This window comes from Tasmannia lanceolata, unplaced genomic scaffold, assembly GCF_043159265.1.
Source record: "Tasmannia lanceolata isolate RefF3 unplaced genomic scaffold, GAP_Taslan_0.1 ptg000008l, whole genome shotgun sequence".
NCBI classification, from domain to species: domain Eukaryota; kingdom Viridiplantae; phylum Streptophyta; class Magnoliopsida; order Canellales; family Winteraceae; genus Tasmannia; species Tasmannia lanceolata.
In genome coordinates, this window is record NW_027518685.1 from 35905609 (window position 1) to 35929861 (window position 24253).

The following is a 24253-nucleotide window of genomic DNA, read 5'->3' on the forward strand; positions in this document are numbered from 1 at the left end:
AAACTAGGATGTAGGCTAACCTGCATTAGTCTAAGAAACCACTTGCATTTAGATAAGAATCATATAGCATCTTAAATGAAATCCTAAGATAATAAAATCCTCAACTTGAATTAAATAACTTCTCCTAAAACTGTTGAAACAATCAATCCCGTCTAGGTCGGTGTCTTAGTTGAGTTAGGCATAAGTAGCTTAGCTTAGGTGCACCGAACTACGTCGACTCTGATCCCAGTGAGGCTTGGGTATGTAGGCAGCTTGGATGTCTGATGGCATACCAACCGCGAGTCGGCACTACAACAAATTGTGGTGTTTTGTATATTAATTTTCTTGTAAATGCTTAATCAAATCACTTAGGATTTTCCATGAAATTAGAATTTTAGGAGAACTTTCACTTAGATTGAATCCAGACAAATAAAGTAATCAAGATACACATTTAGGATTCACATTGAAATTAGATCATAGGATGCATGTCACATAGTTCGCACATTAACATAGAGTTGAATGAGCCATTTAAAATAAGTTTAAAAGAGTTAGCTTTTGGAATCGAAGACCGATTATCGGGCAGGAATGGTGCATGCGGTGGATAACTCCCCATACCTTCCATTCTTGTAACCAGGTAGCGAGTCTAGATTTCTGGTTAATTTCGGGTCCTAGATCCCACATATAGGTGGCGACTCTGTCAGTCTCTTTTGTGTGGAATTCGGATTGCCTTAGTGATCCCAAGTTCACATAAAAGATGAATTAAAACCAATAATAAAATGCACACGCGAATCGCGTGGGTACGAGAGACCAATAGAGAAGGCGTGGCGGCTCGCGCCCCACACCTCTCTCGCGGGATCAGGTCCCACAAAGGGGAAAGAATGGCCAAGATCGGATTTTTCTAGAATATTCTCCCTCTTCTTTGGCATCTTCCATTTAAGCCATGGCTATGTTAAAAATGGCAGGCACTTATGCGGCCAGGATCAAGTACTAAAGATTTAAGAACAATTCAAGGTCCAAGATGATGCCATTTGTCCTTGGAATCTTTGTAGATTTTGGAAGCAAATTTCAAGGTAAGGGAAATGTCCAATTTGGTTGCCTTTGTAGAGAATGGCAACGATTTGGATGGTTGCGATTAACTGCAATCTCCACGTGATCGAAAGAACGGGCGAGATCGGGTCTCCAAATATCCTGAAATCTTTGCAATGATATGGAATAAGATTGGGTGGTGGAGATCAATTTCTATCGAAAGAATGGACGAGATGTTGCCTCCAAATCTCCTAAAATCTTGTAAAAGATTTTTCAAATATTTTGAATGTAAAAATAAAAAAATGCAGTTTTCAGGAGATTTTGAAGTCCGATTTCGATAATTCTTTCGCCATTAAAATCGTTGACTTTTCCTCTTTCATTTAAGCCTAATGTTGCCATAGAAATATTATTTTCAGAATTTTTGACCAATGCGAGCCGTCGGTTTTTAACAGCGAATCGTTTTTCCAACCGTTGATCAAATTGACGATTCGATTGATCCAACCAACTTAATCAATTTTTGATGAATGATCCTAACCTTTGAAATATGAATTTTGACAACAATTAAAGTAGTGAAAGCACTGTTGTTGATAATTTGGTTAAATTATTTCGACGGCTCTCGTTCACCCACATTGATCCGTGATTTTTCACTGGGTTTTTGCTCAATTAAGTGACACAATGTTTAATCTGAATTTGAGATTAACCTTGATCGATCCTATTTTGACTAAATGATCACAAATTCTTAGTAAGGAAAGACACCCAGGTTAAGATCTGCCCTTGATCTAACAATTTACGGAAATCGGGTCTCGGAATGGAATCAGGTGCCGGGCTGTGAAGTGACCCTAGCTTATTTTGTCCCGATTGATGATCCGTAAAGTCAGATCGAGATATTAATGACCTAAAACATATAAATCCATGATAGAGGGGATCTCACATGGATTTAACACACTAAATTCACCAATCAGGGTATTTTTCAATTTTTCGGATCTAATCATCTCACCAGGTACATCTCTTTATCATTTCGGTTTTTAGAAAATTTGAGGATGCATACTTTACCAATGAAATTCCACGGATTAATATATTAGGTTATTGTTGGTTAAAGTGTAGCAAAATGAGGGTGTCTACACTTGGCCAAAAGGGAGATTCTAAAATTCAAAATAACATGAATGTAGGTTAAGTCATGTCTATACAGACTTTAACCCTATCTCTCCCACAGTTTTGAATATGCGATCTTTGTTCAGTCCCTTTGCGAGAGCATCGACAATATTATCCTTCGATCTCACATCAATCAAAGTGATAATCCCGTGTTCAATTAGGTAATTCAGCATGACATGTTACAGCCTAAGATATCTCCCCTTACCTTTAAAGAGTGAGTTCTTCACAATCGTAATTGTAGCTTGATTATCACAGAACACACGTAAGGAATTAATCCTTAACCGAGTTAGTGGAATGTCCATAATCAGATTCTTTATCTACTCTGCTTCATCTCCTGCAGAAGCTAGCGCATAAAGTTCTGATTCCATAGATGATAGAGCAACGTAAGTCTGTCTCTTCGACTTCCACGCAACAGCAGCTCCACCCAGGGTAAACACATAACCACTGGTAGACTTACGGTCTTTTAATTCTGAGCCCCGTGAGTCATCAGAATAATCTTCCATGATAAGTGGATGGCCACCATAGTTTTGAGCATACTCTTGAGTACACGAAAGGTATCTCATTAGCCTCATAAGGGCATCTCTATGCTCATGCCCAAGATTGCTAGTAAAACGACTCAGCATGCCAACTATAAAGGCTATGTCTGGCCTAGTGCAACACAAAACATACATGAGACTACAAATCAGTTTAAAATAATCTAACTGACTCACACTGTCTCTTCCTTAGATATCAGCTTCTTGGTATAATCAAAATAGTGTCTCAATCGGTTGACACTCACTGCATCCTCAAAAGAAAAGTAGTTTTTAATATAATGGGCATGGCTAAGGAAAATTCCTTGCCTGTCAAAACTTACTTTCATACCAAGAATGGTGTCAACAACACCCAGGTCTTTCATGTCGAATTCTTTACCCAAGGTTAGTTTCACATTACTCACCACAGAGAGAGATTAGAAATAAGAATAAACATCTATATACAAGCAAATAATCATGACCTTATTCGACACAAAATGATAGTAAAGGCATTTATCCGAGTAATTGATTAGAAAATCCAAGCTCTTTACTACCTTGTCAAATTTTTGATGCCACAATTTAGGTGCTTGTTTAAGACCATACAAATATTTGTGTAACTTACAAACTTTTTTCTCGAAACCTTCCTTGACAAACCCTGCAGGTTGGTTCATGTAGATTTTCTCTGACAGTTCTTCATTGAGAAAAGCTGTCTTTACATCCATTTGATGCACAATAAAATGCCCAATAGATGCCAAAGTAAGAAGAATTCTTATCGTGGCCAAATGACAGACCGGTGAGAAGACAGCAAAGTAGTTTATCCCACTCACTTGAGTATAGCCCTTAGCTACTAAACGTGCTTTATATCGAGCTATAAATCCTTCAGGAGTAGGTTTCTTCTTTAATATCCACCTACAGCCCACAGTCTAAGCCCCTTTTGGCAAATCGACTAGCTGGGAAGTTATATTTTGCAATAGAAAGCTCATTTAATCATCAATGGCTTCTGCCCACAACAAAGAGTCCCTAGATTGCATTGCTGCCTTATAGGAAGATGGATCATTCTCTAAATGGTAGGTCACAAAGTCCTCACCAAAATTTTTGGGTACTCTATCTCTTGTAGAAACTCTTATAGGAACTGAATTAGAAATCAGATTGGGACAAGTGTCGGAAGTAATTAGTTCAGACTCAACCGGAAATTCTGTAACCATCTCTGTATCGCCTGGTATGGTCAAACCCTGATCTCTGAGAAATTTTTTCTCAAAGAAAACTGCATCTCGAGATTCGATAACCATATTGGTTGATAGATCCAAAAATCGAGCAGCAGCACTATCTTCTGCACCTCTGTAGACACCCCATTTTGACCGAACCCTTTTACTTTTTATTTTAAATAATTACCCTACTAAACTAGTGATCTGAGGTCCCAAATTGTGCCCTAGGTTAGCTTAGGGTCCCACCAAGGTCTCTGTGAAATTTCGTCAAGATCCGTGCACGTTTGCCTAGCAAACGAGCTGAGACAGTGTCGTGGTGTAAGTTCAGAAGGGGGAGGGGTGAAGTACGTCATTTCCCATGTACAAGAGGGCATTCTTGGAAATTTCTATTGCGTACTCTACAAGCAATGAGTAAGGGCCATTAGATCAAATTAGAGGGATAAGGATCATGTAGAGAGAGGGGAATCTTTGCCCTATTTTCTACTTGGACCCCCCCTTTTTGTGCAAGAGATAGCAAAATACACCTGTAGAGGGGTTGTCCCAAGGGAAAAGAGGGCCCGAATTTATCATCTCCCTATATAAACTAACGAATTAGGGCTAGAAAGAGGGTTCTTGATTTTTCTTCTCGGAGGGAGGCGCCTCATTTTTCCTCTGGAAATAGCAGAGAGGAGGAGGTTGGGGGGAGCTGCAACTCGACCACCATCAACCCCATCTCCGGCCGAAGCTCCGATCGGCCTCCATCTCCTCCGGCCGCCATCACCCTTACCTGATTCTCCTCCACCTCCTTGAACCTCTTTGAACCCAAAACCCACTTCATCTTCTCCGGCCAGCCCATTCCTGCCGGCAGATCCCATCTCCCACCTCAATCCCCATTAAATCCAACCCACCCTTAGCATCAACCCAAAACCACCTCCACCATGCCCACCTCTTTTATCCACCAAACCCTCTTCCATTTTTCTGCAAACCCTTCTCAAAGCCCATTCTCGCCGGCCAACCCACCTTGAAACCCATCTTCATCTTCTTCAACCTCCATTGAAACCCTTCTCCACCATCTAGCTCTCCTACAGCCACTGAAACCCCCTTTTCCATCTCCCACCAAACCTCCAACCATTTTCGATCCAAAACCCTCTTCACCACCATTTTCTCCGGTCGTGCCACCTCCACCCACCACCATTAACTCCGGCCGTGCTCCGGTCAACCTCCAAAACCCTCCACCTTTCTTCCACCATAAACCACCTTCTTTGACCACATTTCCACCATCGTTCTAGGATCTCTTTCACCTTTATATCACTCTACGGATGCTTAGATGTTTGAGCTATTAAGGAATTAGGATTTGGGTTTTGAAATGTCGGGTGGGAAGAAGAGTACGAGGCTGGTTTGGGGTTTTTTTTTTTTCTAAGTTGGGGTTTGTAAGAAGAGTTCTAATAGGTTAAAGCAGTGGCAGAGAAGAGGGTTTCTAAGGTTGAGTGTGAAGAGAAGAAGGAAGTAGAAGAATAAGAAGACAGCTTTGAGGTTCGAGGTCACGGCCATCACTGGATCATCAACTTTCAGAGAATCAGAGAGAAGGAGAGAGCGGCACTATCAGGTGATTTTGGTCTTCAACTTCGATCATCATTACAAGCTTTATCCACTCTTATTGACGAATACAGGTAATTTTGTTGTTTCCTATCAATTTCTTTAATAATCTATGGATTCATGATGCATTTTATCTCTCTAAGAATGGATTTGGTTAGAATAGCATGATTAATGATCTATGTGACTGTGTGGATATTTGCCTTGTTTCTGATTATGGCACTGAGTCATGGGTTTGTTATTAATTTGATTTTTAAATGCAATATGATGTTTAATTTCCTGTGATGAATGGATTGTGGAGACATGTATGCTTAATTGATGTAGGAAATCAGATGATCACTTTACTCCGTGTCGAGGGTACAAGTATCATCTGATTTCACAGGAGACCCCATGTCGAGGGTTTGTTTGTGTGTATCACTTGATTTTTGTTTCTTTATCCTATGTTGTGGGTATTACTGGATGGACTTGTTTTCACTTATTTCTGGAGCATTTGTAAATTCCTGGAGTTTGGCATTTTCATATATTTCCTGAACTTTTCTTTGGTTGAGTTAACCCTTGGTTTCTATATTTTGATTTGAAAATGGCATGTGTTAAGTAGATGATGTCTCCGGCATGACTGGTTTTGTTATTCTAGAAGATGGAGCGGGCTATGATGAGGTTACTTGGAGCCCTCCTTTAGCTTTCTCTTTCCTTCCCTTTCGAGGCTTCTCTCAATTTTAAGATTTTTCCTTAGATCTCAGGGTTCCTATATTTTTCATCAATTTTGAGAATTTTCCTCTTGGGGTTCTGGCGATGACGGAATGTTTCTTGAGCCAACCCCTTGCCCTTCTTATCATTTTTCCCATCTTAGGGTCTTCGCAGGGTTTGAGGGGTTTTCTTTCTTTTTCGGGACTATTCTTTGCACGTTCCTCGAGATTCTATCGATTTAGTAGTTCTTTTTATAGGGTTTTGTCTGTTCCTTTTGTTTAGAAGTTTACCCTTAGGGTTAGTCTCTCGTTTGTTTAGGGTTTTCCCTCGCAGGTTAGATATCGTCTCCTTTGGAGATTGATTAGGTCTCGTTAGTTTTGTTTTCGTCTCTTCGAGATTGTTCTTTTCTTTGGGTTTTTAGTCCTCCCTGTTTTGATTTCTTTCCCCTTAGGCTTTAGGGATCCCGTTTCCCTCTAAATTACTCTACCGCGATATGGTGGGTAAGGAGGCTCTTCTATTGGATCCCCTTTAGCCGAAGGGTGTTAACACACTTTTAATCGTCAAAAATATAAAAGCACTTCAAAAACATTTGAAAAACATCAAAAACCCTTAAAAAATCTAAAGTGTTGAGTTTTAGGAGCGTAGTAGGAAAGTTTCTTTTCGAACTACGTTGGCTTGATCCTCTTTCACGAGGTACGTAGTGCAGCTTGGGATACATATCCCAAGTCCAGCAAAACTTTGTAAATAGAGTTTGTAAATCTTTTAAAAATTATTCAAACAACTTGTTTTCAAAAAGATCTTCATTTAGAGTTAGGAGTTTGTCCTAGATAAAGAGTTTTAGAGTTATGAGTTTGTCTTTGATGTGTTGTGTGGCTTGTTTGTGTTTGTGTTAGAGTTAGGGGTTTGTTACGCCTCCGTCCAGTCAGCTGGCGATTCACATCGCCGACTGATGACTAGGTCTAGGATGCGCTAGTGATCCCATTGTTCCTTAGGACACGCAGCCTAGTTACACATAGGTTGTAGGAACCACCTGCATTAGCTCAAGGCTAACCTGCATTTAGTTAGGGCATATTGGGTGTCCTAAATCTACAATTCACTGGAATTTAAATAATCGTACAAGAAGCTTTAAGAACTAGTCCGGTCTTTTAGATCGAGTCTAAGATAGAGGTCTAGTTGTCTTAGGAATCATAGTTTAGAATAGGTGCGAAGAACTACGTTGCCTTGATTCTCGTGGAGGCGGGGATACGTAGGCTTCTTTGGATGAATATCAGACCATCCGAGGACTCGGGCTAAATCGTTTAGAGTCTTAGGATTTGTTGTGTTGTTATATTGTATATTTTGTTGTGTTTTCTTACTTTCTTGTGCAGACCTATACCTTTAGCAGTAGCATGCATGTGTTTGTCCATCAGAACTTAAACACCAGTTAGGTATGTCACTCATAACCTAGCAATATTCAGGTGGCACCTCTTTCATTTGTTTTTGGTGTGCTTATTATTTCTATTCTCAGGAAATGCATGTTTAGATAGACGACTCCTGAGGATTGTTCCCATTTCACATGATTTTTGCCCAAAACTCTTCGAGGTTAATAATAAATGGCATAAGAGACCAAGTGTTCGCACTCGGGCGAATTGGGGGCGCTCTTCGGACCTTCTCCATTCGTCACCAGGCACGGACCTTTAGTATCTCTGGTTATCCATTGCAAACAGAGTATTTGTTTTGGTTCCATGGCGCATCCATGGATGGCGACTCTGAGTTATTTCTAGATATATCTTGGTTTCGAGCCCTGGCTCCGGATCAGGATGTATCTCTTTCTTTTTATATCGCCACTCATGCTATGCTGTGAGGGTGGCAACAGTTTCGAGAGTTCCCTGGTAGAGCTCTCCTTCACATTGTGGAGATCTTAGAGGATTGCAGGAGGGATCTCGCGTCCCTCGGCACCGTCCTCGGATCGGGGTCCACAACCTCCTAAATAAACACAAGTGTTTGTTCTAGTTCCCACTTTAGGTCTCCTAGGGTCAGGTATCCTTACATAAGCAATACAACCCCAAATCTTAAGAGTGTCATATCTACAAGGATGCTTATGCCATAACTCATACGGAGTGGAGGAGCATTTGGAGTTTGACACTCTATTTAGGATGTGATTTTCAGTCAAAGCTACCTCTCCCCAAATGCAACTAGGCATGCCAGCTGACATTAACTTGGAGTTTAACACTTAAGTGAGCGTCCTCTTCTTACACTCAGCTATGCCATTTGATTGAGGCGAGAGAGGAGCAGAAGGTTCAAGGATTACGCCCTGAGAGGCACAGAATGCCTTGAACTCTGTCAATGTGTATCTTCTCCTTCTCTATCACTCCTAAGTCTCACACTTGTCAAATGTAATTGACATATATAATGGTATCTTATGAGTATTAGTAAGTTAGACCATTTTCTGATAGTGCACATGTCTCAATCGGTTGTGTAACAACTTAGGAGCAATTAGCGATGACCTATCATAACTAACAGTCTCATTATCTAAACTCACATCAAACATACCATCTATCAAATATGCACAATCAAAATAGTATGAGTTAACAATCAAAGTTACTCTACCACATATAAATGAAGTACATATGCCAGCATAGTCTAAAAGAATAATAGAAATTAAATTCGTTTGAAGAGTAAGAACTACTTTAGCAATTTTTAAAGTTAGTATTTGTCCTGAAGAAAGGACCAAGTTCGCAGTACCAGTGTGAGTCACCTCTACCTTTGCTCCACTGGCCATTGTAACGGTCTCTTTCACGGCAACAACATCAACTAGTAGTTTCTGGGAGTTGCAAACATACAAGTGGCTCCTATATCTAACCACCAATCTGAAGAAGTATTGGCCTTACCGTTGCCCAACATAGCAACAAAACTCTTAGGCTCAGTCTTACCCACCATCATATGAGCTTCCTTCTGTGGTGTGTCAGATTTAGACTTGTTAGGTAGCCTACAATCTGCCGCAAAGTTATCACATTTCCCACAGTTGTGGCACTTGCCCTTCTTTTCTGGAAGATAGGCTTTTTGGCCTCCAACTTGGGATTGTCACTTTTAGGTGACTTGGATTTTCAAGGAAATTTCTTGGGATTTGTTACCGCGTTAGCAGCAGACTGTTGCTGTCTAACCATCTCGAAGTTATTCCTGGCTCGATTCTCATCTTCGATTCGAATGAATCGTTTGAGATCATCCAGTCCCACTTGCACCTTTTCCTTATACATTTCATTTTTAAAAGAATGCCATTGAGATTCATCAACTTCTGCATTCGTGTCAGCAAAGGTACTCAAAACGGTGTAAAAACAGTTCATATATTTAAAACCGAATTGAGTCTTTCGCTTCAACGAATTAAACTCAGACCCACCAAAGGATTGAAGTTTGACCATCTCAAACGGAATAAAATTCTTTTCCATTGTTATTTAGAGGAAAGAAAAATTAGAAAGAGTGCACCTGATTGGCGAATCGCGATAACCCAATCCGAGAATCGAATCGAACCGCGAAGAACGGTCGCGAAATGATTACCAAAGAAATCAGCCCCAAAGGAATTCAGCTCCAAACGGCTTGATGGCAGTACCCAACAACCCCAAAGGATTCGGCAAAAGCGAGTTTTTGGCCACCAAGAGAACCCAAAGAGAGTATCATCCACCAAGAGAGAGCCACAAGCTCTTGGGCAAAGGGTTAGGTGAAGATAAGATAAAGGGAAATAAAGAGAGTTTAATTCTTGAATAACTCAACAAGTTACTTCACCATTCATGTTCAAAGAGGGCTTCTCGGTGTATTCAACACGAGGTGCCGGTTCTTGAAGTTGTTTCCACCCAACAAATTCCAACTGTGGCTAAAGAAATCTTTTCCACTAAGAATTCCCAACTAGAGTTTCCCCCCTCCAGAGTTTTCCAGAAAATTCCTACCTGGACCGGATTTCTTGTTTGTTTTCTCTGTTCTTCTTCTTCACTGCAATGGAGGAGTGAGAGGGAGGTCGCCTACATGAGAGAGGTCTCCTACCATTTAGAGAAAGGAAAAAACAGATTCAACAACTGGATCTTGAATCCAACAACTTCACTGGTTCGGTAATTTCCAAACAAGGGAGAAAATCCTTCTTCAATGGGGATCAAACCAATCACAAGAGAGAGGCAGGCCCCTTTTTTGTTTCGTTATTCCAACAATGAGAAACAAAGAAACCCACGGCCAAAAATCGATTCAAGCGTGATGTATTCTTGTCGTTTCTTCCAAGCAGAGAAGTGTCCCAAGCGAGAGGGCTTCTAAACACGCCCAAAAAATTTTGCCCAAATCATTATCTGTGGGTTGAAGAAACCCACATCCAAAATGATGTTTAGTGAGTAAAAAAGTCCTTATTCAATTCAAACCAAAACCCTGTTTCAACTACAGAAACGTGGAGAGGGAGAGAACGACCACCAAAAAAGGTACAGCCTTTTGAAGTGGTTTGGCCAAGAGATCTTGAGGAGAATAAATTTGGGTACAAAGATTATGCAGCCACAACAGATTATTCAGCGACAAAGAATAATTAATCAATTATTCAGCGACATAGAATTTGGGCACGAGAGAGAGAGAGAGAGAGAGAGAGAGAGAGAGAGAGAGAGTAACCCCAAGTAGAAACCCACACTAGAGAGAAGACAAATCCGTTTTGCAGAGAGACAACGGCCCTTGGATTTCTACAAGATTGCAGACGCTACCACGGCTGAGAGAAACCTACAATCGAAAGATCCCCTCTAAAGCTAAAAACGTTAGTTGAATTAGAGAGGTAGGATTAATGCTTCAAGATTGTTAGAGGAATTAGGTCAAGCAAGAGGTTGCTTGAATCATTATACCCAAGGTATCTAATTTGGAATACCAAGTTTGTTGCCTCCAGCCCCTATATATAGAGATACATTAGGGTTTTAATAGGTTAGTGGGCTCTAGCCCAAATAGGCCCACTCCACCTGTGTCGACGCTCCTTTGGAAACTTTTAAGTGTACTGCTACTAGTGTTAGACTTAATGTGGGTGTGTTGACACATTTTTGTGCCATGTCAAGTGTGACATTCTATTTCATTATTACATATTGTGTTTACCTCTTTTATTATTAACTATTCTTTTATTATAAACTCTTTTATAGCTCTTCTTTCTACTAATATTTGTTGTTACATCATATATATACTTTCTATTTTAGCCGTGTCCCCGTTTCTAAATTTTGGGAGTTTGCTGTGTCCCACAAATCATAGGTTAAATGAGATGTATGTATTATGTATAAATATTGATAAGAATTGCATATGACATGTGGTATGTAATGAATTATCAAATACATGCGACCGCATGCCACTATTTGTTCGATGTTCTTAAACCATTATAGTTGATTTTTTAAACTTATGTAACGATTTTTTATTATGTATTTCTGCTTATCTAGCACTTCATCATAAGAGAAACATGATATGGTTAATAATTTCTTGCAATAGGGCAATGAAACATCCTAAAAAAAGCCCATGACCTACTAAAGCTTCCAATGATTGCATTCCATAGCTTCCTTGCAATAGGGCAATGAAACATGAGATGGTTAATAATTTTTTAAGCCTTTAGGCACAAGAAACATCAAAACAACATGCAAAAGCAACCACCCTAGGAGGACCTAAAAGATTTCAATACCTTTTCAATAGATATTTGTAGACACCCAATTTTGACCGTGCCCTAAACCTTCCAATTTTATGGAAAACCCCACCAAATCAATCAGCTAGGGTCCCAAACTTCACCCTAAGCTAGCTTAGGATCTCATCTAAGTCCCTGCGAAATTTCGTCAAAATCCGAGGGCGTTTGCCTGACGAACGAACCGAAGTAAGCCCGCGGTGTAAACTCAAAAGGGGGGTGGATTATCCTGGATGGAGCCGAACCCGGGCCGAATAGGACAAAAATGGCGGGCGCGCCATATCAACTTTTCGCGCGCCTTATCAATTGGAGTGCCAATATCAATTTCAGAATATGATTATAAATACGGATTTTAAGCTCATTGAAAAAAAAAATTTCTTTTCTCGTTTTTCCCTTTTTAGAGAGAGAATGAGAGAAAATGAAAGTTGAAGAGAGAGAAAACAGATCTCAGAAAAACCCATTTTCTCCGGTCATCTTCCCTACTAGATCCGATCGAAATCCGGCGGACCTCCATGAGATCCGGCCGATCTTCTCGTCTCCTCTTCTTCTCCCTCAGTTCTCCCTCCTCTTCCATCTCTCCCTCATCAGAATCCATCCCCAATGCCGTCGAGATCCTCTTTAATTCCGGCTTCACCTCCATGGCCCTAACTCTACAACTCACCTCCCAAACCCTAATTCCTGAATCTTCCTCAACAACAATCTTCTCTCCTTCAGACGATGCTTTCATAAGCTCTGGCCAACCTTCACGAAATCCCCTTCTCAACCACTCTCAGGATCTCTCTCTCTTTTTCTTCCTGATTCCGATTCCACAGAGAGTCCTCTCTTACGTATCAAGAACTAAATCACGAACGTCGATTCTCTTCCAACAAATCCAAAGCAGAAATTTCTTGCGATTTCCCCTCCGTCCGATTCTCCACCACCGGATTTTCGCGGTCCGATTCGGATTTCATGTAATCTAGTTCTCCTCTCGAACTGATGTCGGAATTTCTGAAAGAAAAATGGAATCTCATGACCGGTTCATTGGATTCCGGCACCGTGATTTTCACCGAGAATCGTAAATTCTTAATGATCTTGACGACATCAATCGCTGTTTTAATCGGATGTGTTTTCGTGTTCGTTGGGAGGCAATCGTCCGATCAGAAATCTAGCATAGTCATGGAAGCTCTGAAACAGTTGATCGTTAAGGAACAGGATCCGGATTTAAATGGAGGAAAGAAGAAGGTCACGATCTTCTTCGGTACACAGACTGGTACTGCTGAGGGATTTGCTAAGTCGTTCGCGGAGGAGGCGAGAGTTCGCTATGATAAGGCGATCTTTAAAATCCTTGATCTGGATGACTATGGGGCAGATGATGATGAATATGAAGAGAAGTTGAAGAAGGAATCTTTTGCATTTTTTTTATAGCGACATATGGAGATGGTGAACCGAAAAACAATGCTGCGAGGTTTTATAAATGGTTTTCAGAGGGACAAGATAGGGTAATCTGGCTTAAGAATCTCCAGTATGGTGTATTCGGCCTTGGTAACAGGCAGTATGAGCATTTCAATAAGGTGGCAAAGGTGGTGGATGAGATCCTTGCCAATCAGGGCTTACATGGACAGATCTGGATCTTTTGAACAATGAATCAGAGTTACAGACTCTTTCCAAGGAGTTTTCAATCAATGTCACCAGATCTGGTGATATCTTGGTGTTGTACGGAATTCCGGTCATCTTTTCAGACATGTATTGCGGTGAATTGCTCGTCGTTCATGGCCTTCGCCAGGTGCTAACAGCACAGGTATATCTAAACCAGTCTGATGATTCTTTCTCTGGTATTCATGGATAAGACAAGGACAAGTTCTTGGATTATGCTAAATTAGGACATTAATTGTCTTGATCTGTAAGTTCTTTGCCGTTTTTCTGTTTGAGGTTAGATCTATGGCCTCCTTTGTCTTGATTCTTGATAAACTGAAGAATACTGTCACAGTAAATGTATAAAGATTCAACTTCAATTTTTTTTCTGTGGGCGATGAAGCGTTAGCCCAAGCCCATCATTAGGGGACTTCCTCAGTCCAAATAGCACTCCCCTCTTTAATTCGAAAGACTTGCCCAGTCTTTTAGATGTATATCCCTTAAGACCTTACGTTCCCCTATTCATTGCATGGGTAATGAAAGAGATATCTTGAGCCCACTCTTTAGGGAGACAAGCTATGTCCCGTGCAGAAAAGTCAAACATTTTAGGGAGACAGGCTGTGTCTCAGTAAAGTAGTTTATCCTGAGAAGACTAACTCAGTCTCATGCTAAAGCATTACCCTCTCTAAGAAGAAGACCAACTTGGTCTATTAGTTGCCTTTTCCTTTTTATCATTGCAGGGGCAATGATAGCGCTCGTTGGAGCCTACCCCTTTTGAGGAGACATGCTATGTCTCATGTAGAAAAATTCAAACTCTTTGGAGACAAGCTTTGTCTCATTGGCCCTACCTATCCTTTTGTTTTAGGAGACATGTCATGTCTCATTAGAGCCCTTTCTCAGAGTCATTAGCATAGGAGTCTGTCCTTTAGTGTTAGGAGTTAGTCTTTCAGTTTCAGGAGTCAGTCCTATCATCATAGAGGTTAGGATTCTGTTCAACCTCTCATCAAGTCATGTGATTTTTATCCGCTCCTGCAAGGTATAGGATGCTGTCCAACCCTTGTAGAGATGTGATTTCTTCCAGCCCTCCCCGCAAAGCATAAGATGCTGTCCAACCTTTGCGGGATATCAGGAGTCTATCATACCATTATGATGATAGGATTCTGTCCTCTTGTGTCAAAAATTCAAAAAAACACTTGAAAAAATCTGAAAAATCAAAAATCTCGAGTCATTAGGAGTAGCTCAGAAATTCTTTTCCGAACTACGTTGGCTTGATCCTCTTCCAAGAGGTACGTAGTGCAGCTTGGGATTCACATCCCAGGTTCAGCCAAACTTTTAAAAATAAACATTTCAAATCTTCAAAAAGATACAAAAATTCTTCACAACCTTTTTCAAAAAGATCTTCCCCTAGAGTTAGGAGTCTGTCCTAGATATTCGGGTTGTTTTAGAGTTAGGAGTCTGTCCTAGATATTCGGGTTGTTTTAGAGTTAGGAGTCTGTCCTGATTTGTATTGATATGGTGTGTCCTGTCGTGTGAGTGTCCCTAGAGTTAGGAGGCCTGAAGTTGATCGGTTAGACATTTAGTCGAACTGATGGCTAGACTATGAAGCATATAGTCAGCCCATGATTTTCTTTAGGATGCACAGCCTAGTTATACATAGGATGTAGGGCCCACCTGCATTAGCTTAAGGCTAATCAACTTGTATTAGTTAAGGCACATTGAGAGTCCTAAAAACTATAATTCACGTGAATTTAAGCAATCGTACAAAAAGCTTTAAAAATCAGTCGAGTCTAGTGGATCAAGTCTAGGATAGCGGTTCTAGATGGTTAAGTATTGTAGTTTATAATAGGTCATCGAACTACGTTGACTCTGATTCTTCCCGAGGCCGGGATACGTAGAGCAGCTGGGATGGACGGCCATCTTGGTCCGAGTCAAGTCTTGCATTAGAGTTTTAGGATTCGTCTTGTCGGGTCGTGTATAGAATTGATTTGTGTTGTGTGTTTTGCTGTGTTTTCTTATTTTCATGTACAAACCCTATACTTTTATCTGTAGCATGCATGTGTTTGCACACTAGAACTTAGACACCAATTAGATATGACACTAATAACCTAGCTATTCTTAGGCGACACTATTTTCATCTATTTTGTGTGTGCTTATTATTCCTCCGAGACGTGCATGATTAGATAGACGTCTTCTCGGAGATATGTGTTCCCATTTCACATAACTTTCGCCCAAAACTCTTCAAAATCAATAAGTAAATGGCATAAGAGACCAGGTGTTTGCACTTGGGCGGATGAGGTGCTCTTCGGGCCTTCCAAATTCGTAACCAGGCATGAACCTTCTTTTATATCGCTGGTTATCCGTTGCAACAGAGCATAGTATGGGATCCAGGGCCCACTTCCTTGGATGACAACTCTTCTTTGTTTAAGGTACGCCTCGAATCTGGGCTAGTCCCCGAATCGAGATGTATCTCACCTTACATCGCCACTCATGCTGTGAGAGACACTTCTTTCGAGAGTTCCTTGGTAGAGCTCTCCATTCACGTGGATGATCCTGAGACTCGCGTGGGGGCTCGTCCCCCCGCCTCTCTCGGAACGGGGTCCACAATATTGTTTGTGAAATTAAAATAACCACAAGTGCACGGGATCGTGTAAATACGGGTCGAACTCAGGGAAGAGCTTATTGTGATTCCAACCCTTATTTTCTTAATCAATAAACCTATTATATATTATTGCCTGGCATATACTCAGGATTTCCGTGGACTATAACCTCGGATCCAACAACATATAATAAATTTATAAACTAGGAGACAAGGATCGAAAACAAGAAAGACAACGATTACTTATGTAACCCTTATATCTAGGCAGAGTGAACAGAGAAAAGATTACTACTAATTATATAACCTAAAGTGAATTGGAATTCGATTAGAAAAAGGAATTGGAAATATACATGAAACCGTAAATTGATTAAAAGAATTACTTAGGATTCGAATCCACCATGGGTTGGGATTGGATCATTAATCAAACCAATGTTTATTTTGAATATTGTATTTAATAAATCCGGTCAATGGGGGATAAGATCAATGGATGTCATTGCCCATGAGTGATTAATCATATACACTATCCGATTTCGAAAGTTATATAAGCGTTTATATTTGTTCATCAACAATTACGCATACGAAAGGATAGAATCCAATGGCATGAGTGATTGGGATCCAACAAATATCAACACCTATATATGATTGTTGTATTATATCATTGATTGGAATTAATTATCTCCCTCCCTCCCCATGGTTTCATCTAAACCCTAAGTAAGTAGGTTTAATTGCTCATGGAGAAAGGGAAAGAAACAAAAATAAAAGAGATAAAGAAGAGAAGAGATGTCATATAAATACTTGGAAGGAAAAATAAAAGAAAAATAACTTTTTCACTAGTTTAGGATAACCTAGAATTACATCAACTTTAAATAAGAAAATAAAACAAAATAGAAGAACTTATTCTTTTCTCCTTCTTGTAATGCTTGAATTCTCTGTCTTCAATGCCTTGATGTTGCTTCAGGTTGAGCTTTGGAAATAATCTCAAGATCGGTTGAAGCGCCAAAGAGCACACCAAATACCAAGGGAAAAGAGAGCCTGAGTAAAATGAAAAATTAAAGAGAAGAAGAGATCCGAACAAAAGAGAAGAGAGACTCCTTTTAAAGAAAGAAAGCTGCTTTTATAGAATAGAATAGAATTCTTTTTTCTTGAGTGCTCCCTTTTTATCAGTTTAGAAACGTTCGCGAAAATATGCAATCTCCTTCTTCGTCGTATTTAGAAGTCTTGAGAAAATTGACATGTTGCTGATTTAGGCATGAGCTTTCCATTTCTAATTCGGTATATTTTTTTCACCAATAGAAGCTTGATGCTACTTATGAAAGACATGCTCTTCTCGTCACTCCAACCTTTCCAGTATACGTTCCCACAGTTCTTAGAAGTTGCTTTCAAAAGTGTTTCTAATTAAAATATATTGTTCTTGTATTTCTTGGACACTTGTGCAATTGCTACTCTAAGTAGGTGTTTACATTGCTGTTTTAATAAGGTGATGACATCATCTACAATCGTCTCTTCAACAGAAACTTGGCTAGTTAATTTCAGCCACAAGATAGAAGTTTCTAAACATGCGTTTTCTACTATGTAATCCCAACGTATGATTTTCACATGTGTCCCCAAATCAACCTTCACATGTGTCCCCAAATCAACCGAATCACAAAAAAATGGGCGTTGGATTTTAAGACATGGGGCCCATCTTCGGAATGGCCTTCCATACTTGAATAGTCTCTTAATTTATTAACTACAGACACCTTCCACTTCAGCCCATTTCTAACATAAACAATTTCTTCAATTGGATTTACAAGCCTGACTGTTTTGTCCTCCCTATATGCCGTCCAAACTGCCACCTCACTTGATAAATATACCCCTTTTTCTCATCTTGAACTCCATGTAATGCATCACTATGTATCACAAACTGATTTTACAATTGGAAAGAGAAAGAGAGTACGTTGCCCGTCTTGGAGTGATCCTAACTATCCAAACCGTCAATTTGTTGAATTCACAGAAGTTGCATCAAAATATTATTTCTATTGGTGGGTCCCACAATTCAGCAATTTTCAATTCCAGTCAAAATTCCCATTCCAGCAACTATAAAGATCCAATTCCAGCAGCTTTTTCTATTCCCACAGTTTTAATTCTAGCGACCGATTCCATTCCAGCTTCTTTTCAATTCCAGCAGGTGTATAATTCCAGCAACTATGTGTTTCCAGCAACTGATTCCAATTTCTTGATTTCAGTAGACCTGGCAAACGGGTGGGTAGGGTCGGGTCGACCCGCGGGTGCGGGTCACACGGGTTGCAGGTCAAAATGACCCGCATTCCTACTCGTCAGCAACCTGTGACCCGTACCCAGTGCGGGTGGGTCGGGTTGACCCGCAATTTTTTCAAAAAAGTGTTTTGATTGGGCGGTGATAAATTCACCCCCTTCTATGTACAAATTCGCCCCCTAATTTTCAAAATTGACTGTACAACCTACACCATAGGATGATCCAAACCGTCCATTTGATGGGCCACAACGTAAATAGATCGTGCCCCAAAAATCATTTACTTCGATGAGTAAAGAACTTTTTTTTAGGTGAGTAAAGCAAAACCAGTAGAAGATACAAAAAAATCAGGATCTTGAGAAATTACAAGCATCAAGAGTCTCAAAAGCTTATCAAAAGCAATCATAAAAACCAACTTATTACTGCAATCTTGATATGGAAATTGGCCAAGGAAAGAAAAGAAAAGAAAACAGATGAGAGAAGTTGCGGAGGTCGTCAACGAGTGGAGGAGCTCACCGGAATTAGGCAAAGATCGCCAAAGGATATGACTGTCGGAATTGGTGGGTGGAGTTGTCGGATTCCGGCGAGGGATGCCGGAAAATGGAGATATCCCGAAAATGCACAAAACTCTCCTCTCTCTCTCTCTCTCTCCCTCCCTCTCTCTCTGTATTTCTCAACAGAAGATGAAGGAGGTTGGTCGGAGGTAGATATAATAACCGGCGGCTCGAATGGTGGCCGGATCGAAGAGAAAATCCTAACTCCCTTTGTTACAGTTCTTCTTCTTCACTTCTCCTGCACAGAAATAAAAAACATAACTCTAAAAGGATTAAAAGAGAAAACCCTAACTCCCTGTTTTTTTGGCTTTTGATCTTTTAATCTTGACCTTTGGTTTTTCATCCTTTTAAATGAAAATGGAAAAGTTAAAAAAATTCAAAAGCCACAAAACCCGCGGGTCAACCCGACCCGACCCATGTTTTGGCGGGTTGGGTGACCCGTGGGTCGACTTTCACCGGTCAAGAAAATTCCAACCCGTGCCCGCAAATTTGCGGGTGGGCCGGGTCGACCCGCGGGCACGGGTCGGGTTTGCCAGGTCTAGATTTCAGCACACTTTCAATTCCAATTCCAGCAACATGGAATTTTAGTGTGGTGTAATCCAAACCATTCATTTTAATACCAAAATACAAATCAGTTGTTTTTCCAAATTGACTTCCTAAATTTGTAACCCACAGTGAGAAGATAGAGACCATGTAACTTCATTGCACCCTCTTTTCTTCCTTCGGTCTAATAGGTAGCATCTTTGAATTTCGGCAAAATATTTGTGTCCATACTTGCATTGTTCTTTGGAGTTTCATCTCTTTAGTTCTATTTTTCATGAAAATCTGAAAATTACCCTGAAACACAAAAAACAAACAAATACCTTAATAGTACCGCTCTAAACAATGGAATATGCATGCTTTTACTACCTACAATTCACATGTAAATGTGCTCATCAGATTCCCCCATACTTAAGCTTTGCTTGTCCACAAGCAAACAAGAAGAAAAATAAACAAGAATAAAACAAAACAAAAATAAAATCCTAACTCACTTTCATAGGAATCACGATTGCACTTAGCACGTGCAACAAGCATTTGAACTCCTAGGTTACCCTAGTGGACGAGTTTTGTCTCGTGAGTGTTTGCAGTGAATATACACACAAAATTCTAAAAACAAACTTTTCTTTCCAAATTTCACTATAGAATAAAGCCAAAAATTTATAATCATTTTTCTTTGATAAATTACTCAAAATAGAAGAACAAGAATACCCCCATACTTAAACTTTGCATCCTATCCCAAGTTGAAAAAATTAGAAAAATATTTTAATCAAGAAATCCTCTTTTGAATTTGTCCTACTCTTCTCTCTTAAATTTGATTCTAATGTAATCATACAATAAAAGAAATTTGAGTTCGAAACTTAATAGAAAAATTGTAAATTTATATGGTCCACCACACTTTCCACTTTTCCCATACTTTCTAAGAATAGACCTCACTTTTTGTAATCCTCCACTGCTTTTGGCGTGAATAACATGCAGGGCATGCACCAGACACCCAGGCTACTAAGCAGTGTCAGACTAATCATTTGATTTTGCATATATCATAGACATTGATGCATACGGCCCGGCCCAGCACGACCAAATGAAGCCCGGATAGACCCGCGGGCCGGGCACGGCACAGAAGGGTTCATGGGTCGTACCGGGCCGGGCAGAAATCCTCGAGGCAAGGCACGGCACGCAGCACGTCGTACCGTGCCGTGCCAGCCCCTATATTTTTTTTTAATTAAAACATTTCTTGGAACTCCGTGGGATCCCCACGGAGTTCTGAGAAAAAAATTTTGAAACAGAATATTTCTCGGAACTCCGTGGGATCCTCACGGAGTTCCGAGAAAGTTTTTTTTTGAAACAGAACATTTCCCAGAACTCCGTGGGAATCCCACGGAGTTCCGAGAATTGTTCTCAGAATTCTGTGGATTCCCACGGAGTTCCGAAAAATGTTCTGTTTTAAAAAAATAATTTTTTTTCAAATTTTGTGAACAATTTTCTTGGTCCCCTTTTGTCAATTTTTGTTTACAATTTTCTTGGTCCCCCCTTTTGTCAATTTCACTTACAATTACTTTACAATAGTAATTTAGAAACAAAGATTGATTATGCCCGGAATATTTATCTAGGAACCCTGGCGGCACCTTTAAATTTTATTAATATCAAATATTATAATAAGAAAAGAGGAGCTGAGGAGGACATAGAACCTTGCCTCTAACCCTTTAATGGAAAGAAAAGAGGAAAAATAAATACAACTTTGAAATTACAATAATTTCTAAATTTCTTCAGCAATTTTTAGGCCCCGAGCTCGTAGAAGAACTGAGTCTTCTTTGTCCATGTTCCACCTCATATATATGATACATAGACCTTAATAATGATTGAATTTCATTTATACTATTCCCTGAATCTTCAGGATCATTACCGAGGTTGTTATTGCAATCTTTTAACAAGACTTCTAAACCTTGTAACTTAAACCTGTGGTCCATTATTGTAGTGAAGGAATATAAAAGTGGAATTTTATTAAAATATTTTTTAAATTTAGCCTCCATGACTTCAATTATTTGTTCATGTCTTTCAGTTCTATTTTTTTTAAAAGTAAGCGTGATGTTATATATGTTACTTATAGTTATGTTTGAGGTTGGTTTGTAAACAACAGAAAAAACATTAGTTGCAGTATAAAAAACTTTAAGAAAACTCATGAAACTCTCACAAGCAGGGGCGAAGCTACATGTAGCTTAAGGGGGTCAGCTGCTAGGGGTGTAAATGGATATTCGGAAATTCGATTACCGTCCGCATCCGAATCCGTTTAAAGCGAATATTATTCGAATCCGTTTCAAGCGGATATTATCCGAATCAGTTTATGAGATATCCGGCTCTTAGCGGATGCGAATCTGGTAAATGGTATATCCGATCCGTTTAACATCCGAATCCGAGAAGTAAATCCTTTTTATTTATTATTAATAATATCATTAATATTTATTTTTAGTAATGACACACTATCTTTTGTTTCTATAAGAAAAGTGAATATTCTTTTTAGAAAAAATAAAATAAAAACAAAAATAGCCCAAACCCATTCCATCAAAATAACCCAAACCCATTCCATCATATACAAAAAAAAAGGAAAAACCCAAAGACCACTACCAACACTATCATCCATCCCCATCCCCATCGCCTCCCTCTCTCTCTTTCTGCCTTTGTTTTAAAAGGAAGAAGAGGATCTCATATATTTTAGGGTTTGAGAGTTAATTTTGTGAAGAGAATGTAGAGGTCTAGTTTTAGGGTTTGGAAAATTCATTCGAGTAAGTAGGATAAAAAAGGATAAAGTGCTGCAATAAAATGTTCGAATTTACCAGATAAACGGATACGGATAATATCCGAATTCGAACAATATCCAACGGATATGAATTCGGTAATAGATATTAAATATCCGTCGAATCCGAATCCGAATCCGAATTCGGATAGTGTATACTGTAATCGAATTCGGATATAGCCATATCCGCTCCGAATTCGATCCATTTACACCCCTATCAGCTGCCCCTGTTGAGTTGGGCCAAACTCCTTAATAGGCCCAACTCAATTGGGCCTAGCCTTATGTATAATCTGCCCCCTTATTAGACCTGGCAAATGGGCGGGACGGGCCGGATTTGACCCGGCCCGTACGGGTCCGGGTCAAACGGGCCGGGTCAAAGTGACCCGGAAAATTTTACGGGTCGCGGACCTTGGACCCGCACCCGGCCCGTGCGGGCCGGGTTGACCCGCGGGTCACCCGGGTTTTTTGCCTTTTTTTACACGTTTTCTGTTATTTTTTTCCCTGTTTTTATGCCTACATTTTTCCTATTTTTTACACACTGTAATAGGATGATCCAAACCATCCATGTGATGGGCAATGACATAAATAGGTTCAGCCCAAAAAATCATTTCCATAGGATGATCCTAGCCCTCTAATCTATGTAGGAATCGCATATTATTATTTATGGAAACCTCTACAGATTGGAGGGCTAGGATCATCCTATGGAAATCAATCATAGGATTTTTACCCATGTTTTATAGACAAATATCCATCCATTGTAATAAAAAAGACAAATATACATCCATAAAATGATTATCAAAAGACAAACAGCCCCTGTTTAGCACCCAACCATCCATTGTAATAAAAAAGACAAATATTCATCCATAAAATGATTATCAAAAGACAAACAGCCCCTGTTTAGCCCCTGTTTTAGCACCTGAAACAGGGGCTGTTTAGCCTCTGTTTAGACCCTGTTGGCCCCTGTTTTGGCGCATGTTTAGCCCCTGTTTTGGCCGCTGTTTTGGCCCCTGTTTTAGTCCCTGTTTAGCCTATGTTGGCCCCTGTTTTAGACACCCACAAAATGAATTTTACAAACAATGAAACAGAAAAGTTCACAAAGTGAAGTCACATCTTTAAGCCGCATTTAAATTATCCTACTCCTAAAGCTTTCGCCAATGGTCTTGTTGAAACCTATCCAAGGCATGCTACTCATGGTATAGTTCCTGTGAACAAAATTAGGCATTTACAATACATGATGAAGGGCCATATGAACACAATACATCATTGTTATCATCAATATAACTATATAACTAAATATTTTACCTGCAGCTTCCAAGGCATTAGTGGTAGTGGATTCTCTCGACACCGACGCCAACAGGTTCTTGGATAATGGCACCACTAGTTGCTCATCACTTGGATCATCGCCTGCATTTACCAAATACAAATAATTAATTTATTAAAATACATAAGAAGAATATGATTAAATATTATTTGTGTACTGTAAATCAAATATTGCAACTTACTTTCTATTTCATAACCAAACAACCAATTTCTAGAGCCAATCACCGCTTGGGCATTTTCCGGTCGAATTGAAGTTCGGTATTTGGTGAGAACTTTGGCTCCAATACTAAAAGCCGACTCCGAAGCAACGGTTGTTATGGGGATGCTCATGAGATCACGCACCAATATAGATAGAACGGGATACCTCGCATGGTTGTCTCTCCAATACACTAAAATATCCATGTTTGCATAGTGTTTGCGATCGAACTTTGGCTCTTCCAAATAGAGGTCTAGTTCGGACTTTTTTGCGCTACTATTTCCACCATCATATTCATAATAATCAAATTCCTACATTATTAAGATATGAAAGTCAATAATAAATTAATAATACACAAAATTTAAAAAGAAACTACCACAAGTGTTTAGGGGGAAAATAAAACTTACACTAATGTCGTCATCGTTGTTACTACCGCCCCTATTTTCCACCAAAGAATGGTTCGGAGTTACCACGGGACATTTGGTAACATATTCTTGAAAAAGATAAGTCAATGCACTTCGAACAATATCCACCTTCACCTTGTGATTGTCTTCATCAATCTTCTTATAGCAAAATTCTACAAGATTCATCTTGAAGCGAGGGTCAAGCACAACGGCCATAGC

At 39.8% G+C, this 24253-nt stretch overlaps 1 protein-coding gene across 1 annotated transcript; it reads left to right on the forward strand.

Moving 5' to 3' along the window:
- The first annotated feature begins 12286 nt into the window (after window positions 1-12286).
- On the forward strand, window positions 12287-13648 carry LOC143882928 (uncharacterized). The gene is made up of 3 exons (XM_077386308.1): window positions 12287-12724; window positions 12915-13023; window positions 13346-13648. The coding sequence occupies exons 1-3, from the start codon at window positions 12287-12289 to the stop codon at window positions 13597-13599; spliced, it is 801 nt and encodes a 266-aa protein (XP_077242423.1). The 3' UTR covers window positions 13600-13648.
- Window positions 13649-24253: the final 10605 nt, after the last annotated feature.

Bases quoted from the DNA above. Each gene is read 5' to 3' on its own strand.
- LOC143882928 (XM_077386308.1), top strand. From the start codon at position 12,287: ATGAGATCCGGCCGATCTTCTCGTCTCCTCTTCTTCTCCCTCAGTTCT. The intron at 12,725-12,914 runs GTAATCTAGTTC...TCGTCCGATCAG, and splicing joins CGGTCCGATTCGGATTTCAT to AAATCTAGCATAGTCATGGA. The intron at 13,024-13,345 runs GTACTGCTGAGG...GTGGTGGATGAG, and splicing joins CTTCTTCGGTACACAGACTG to ATCCTTGCCAATCAGGGCTT.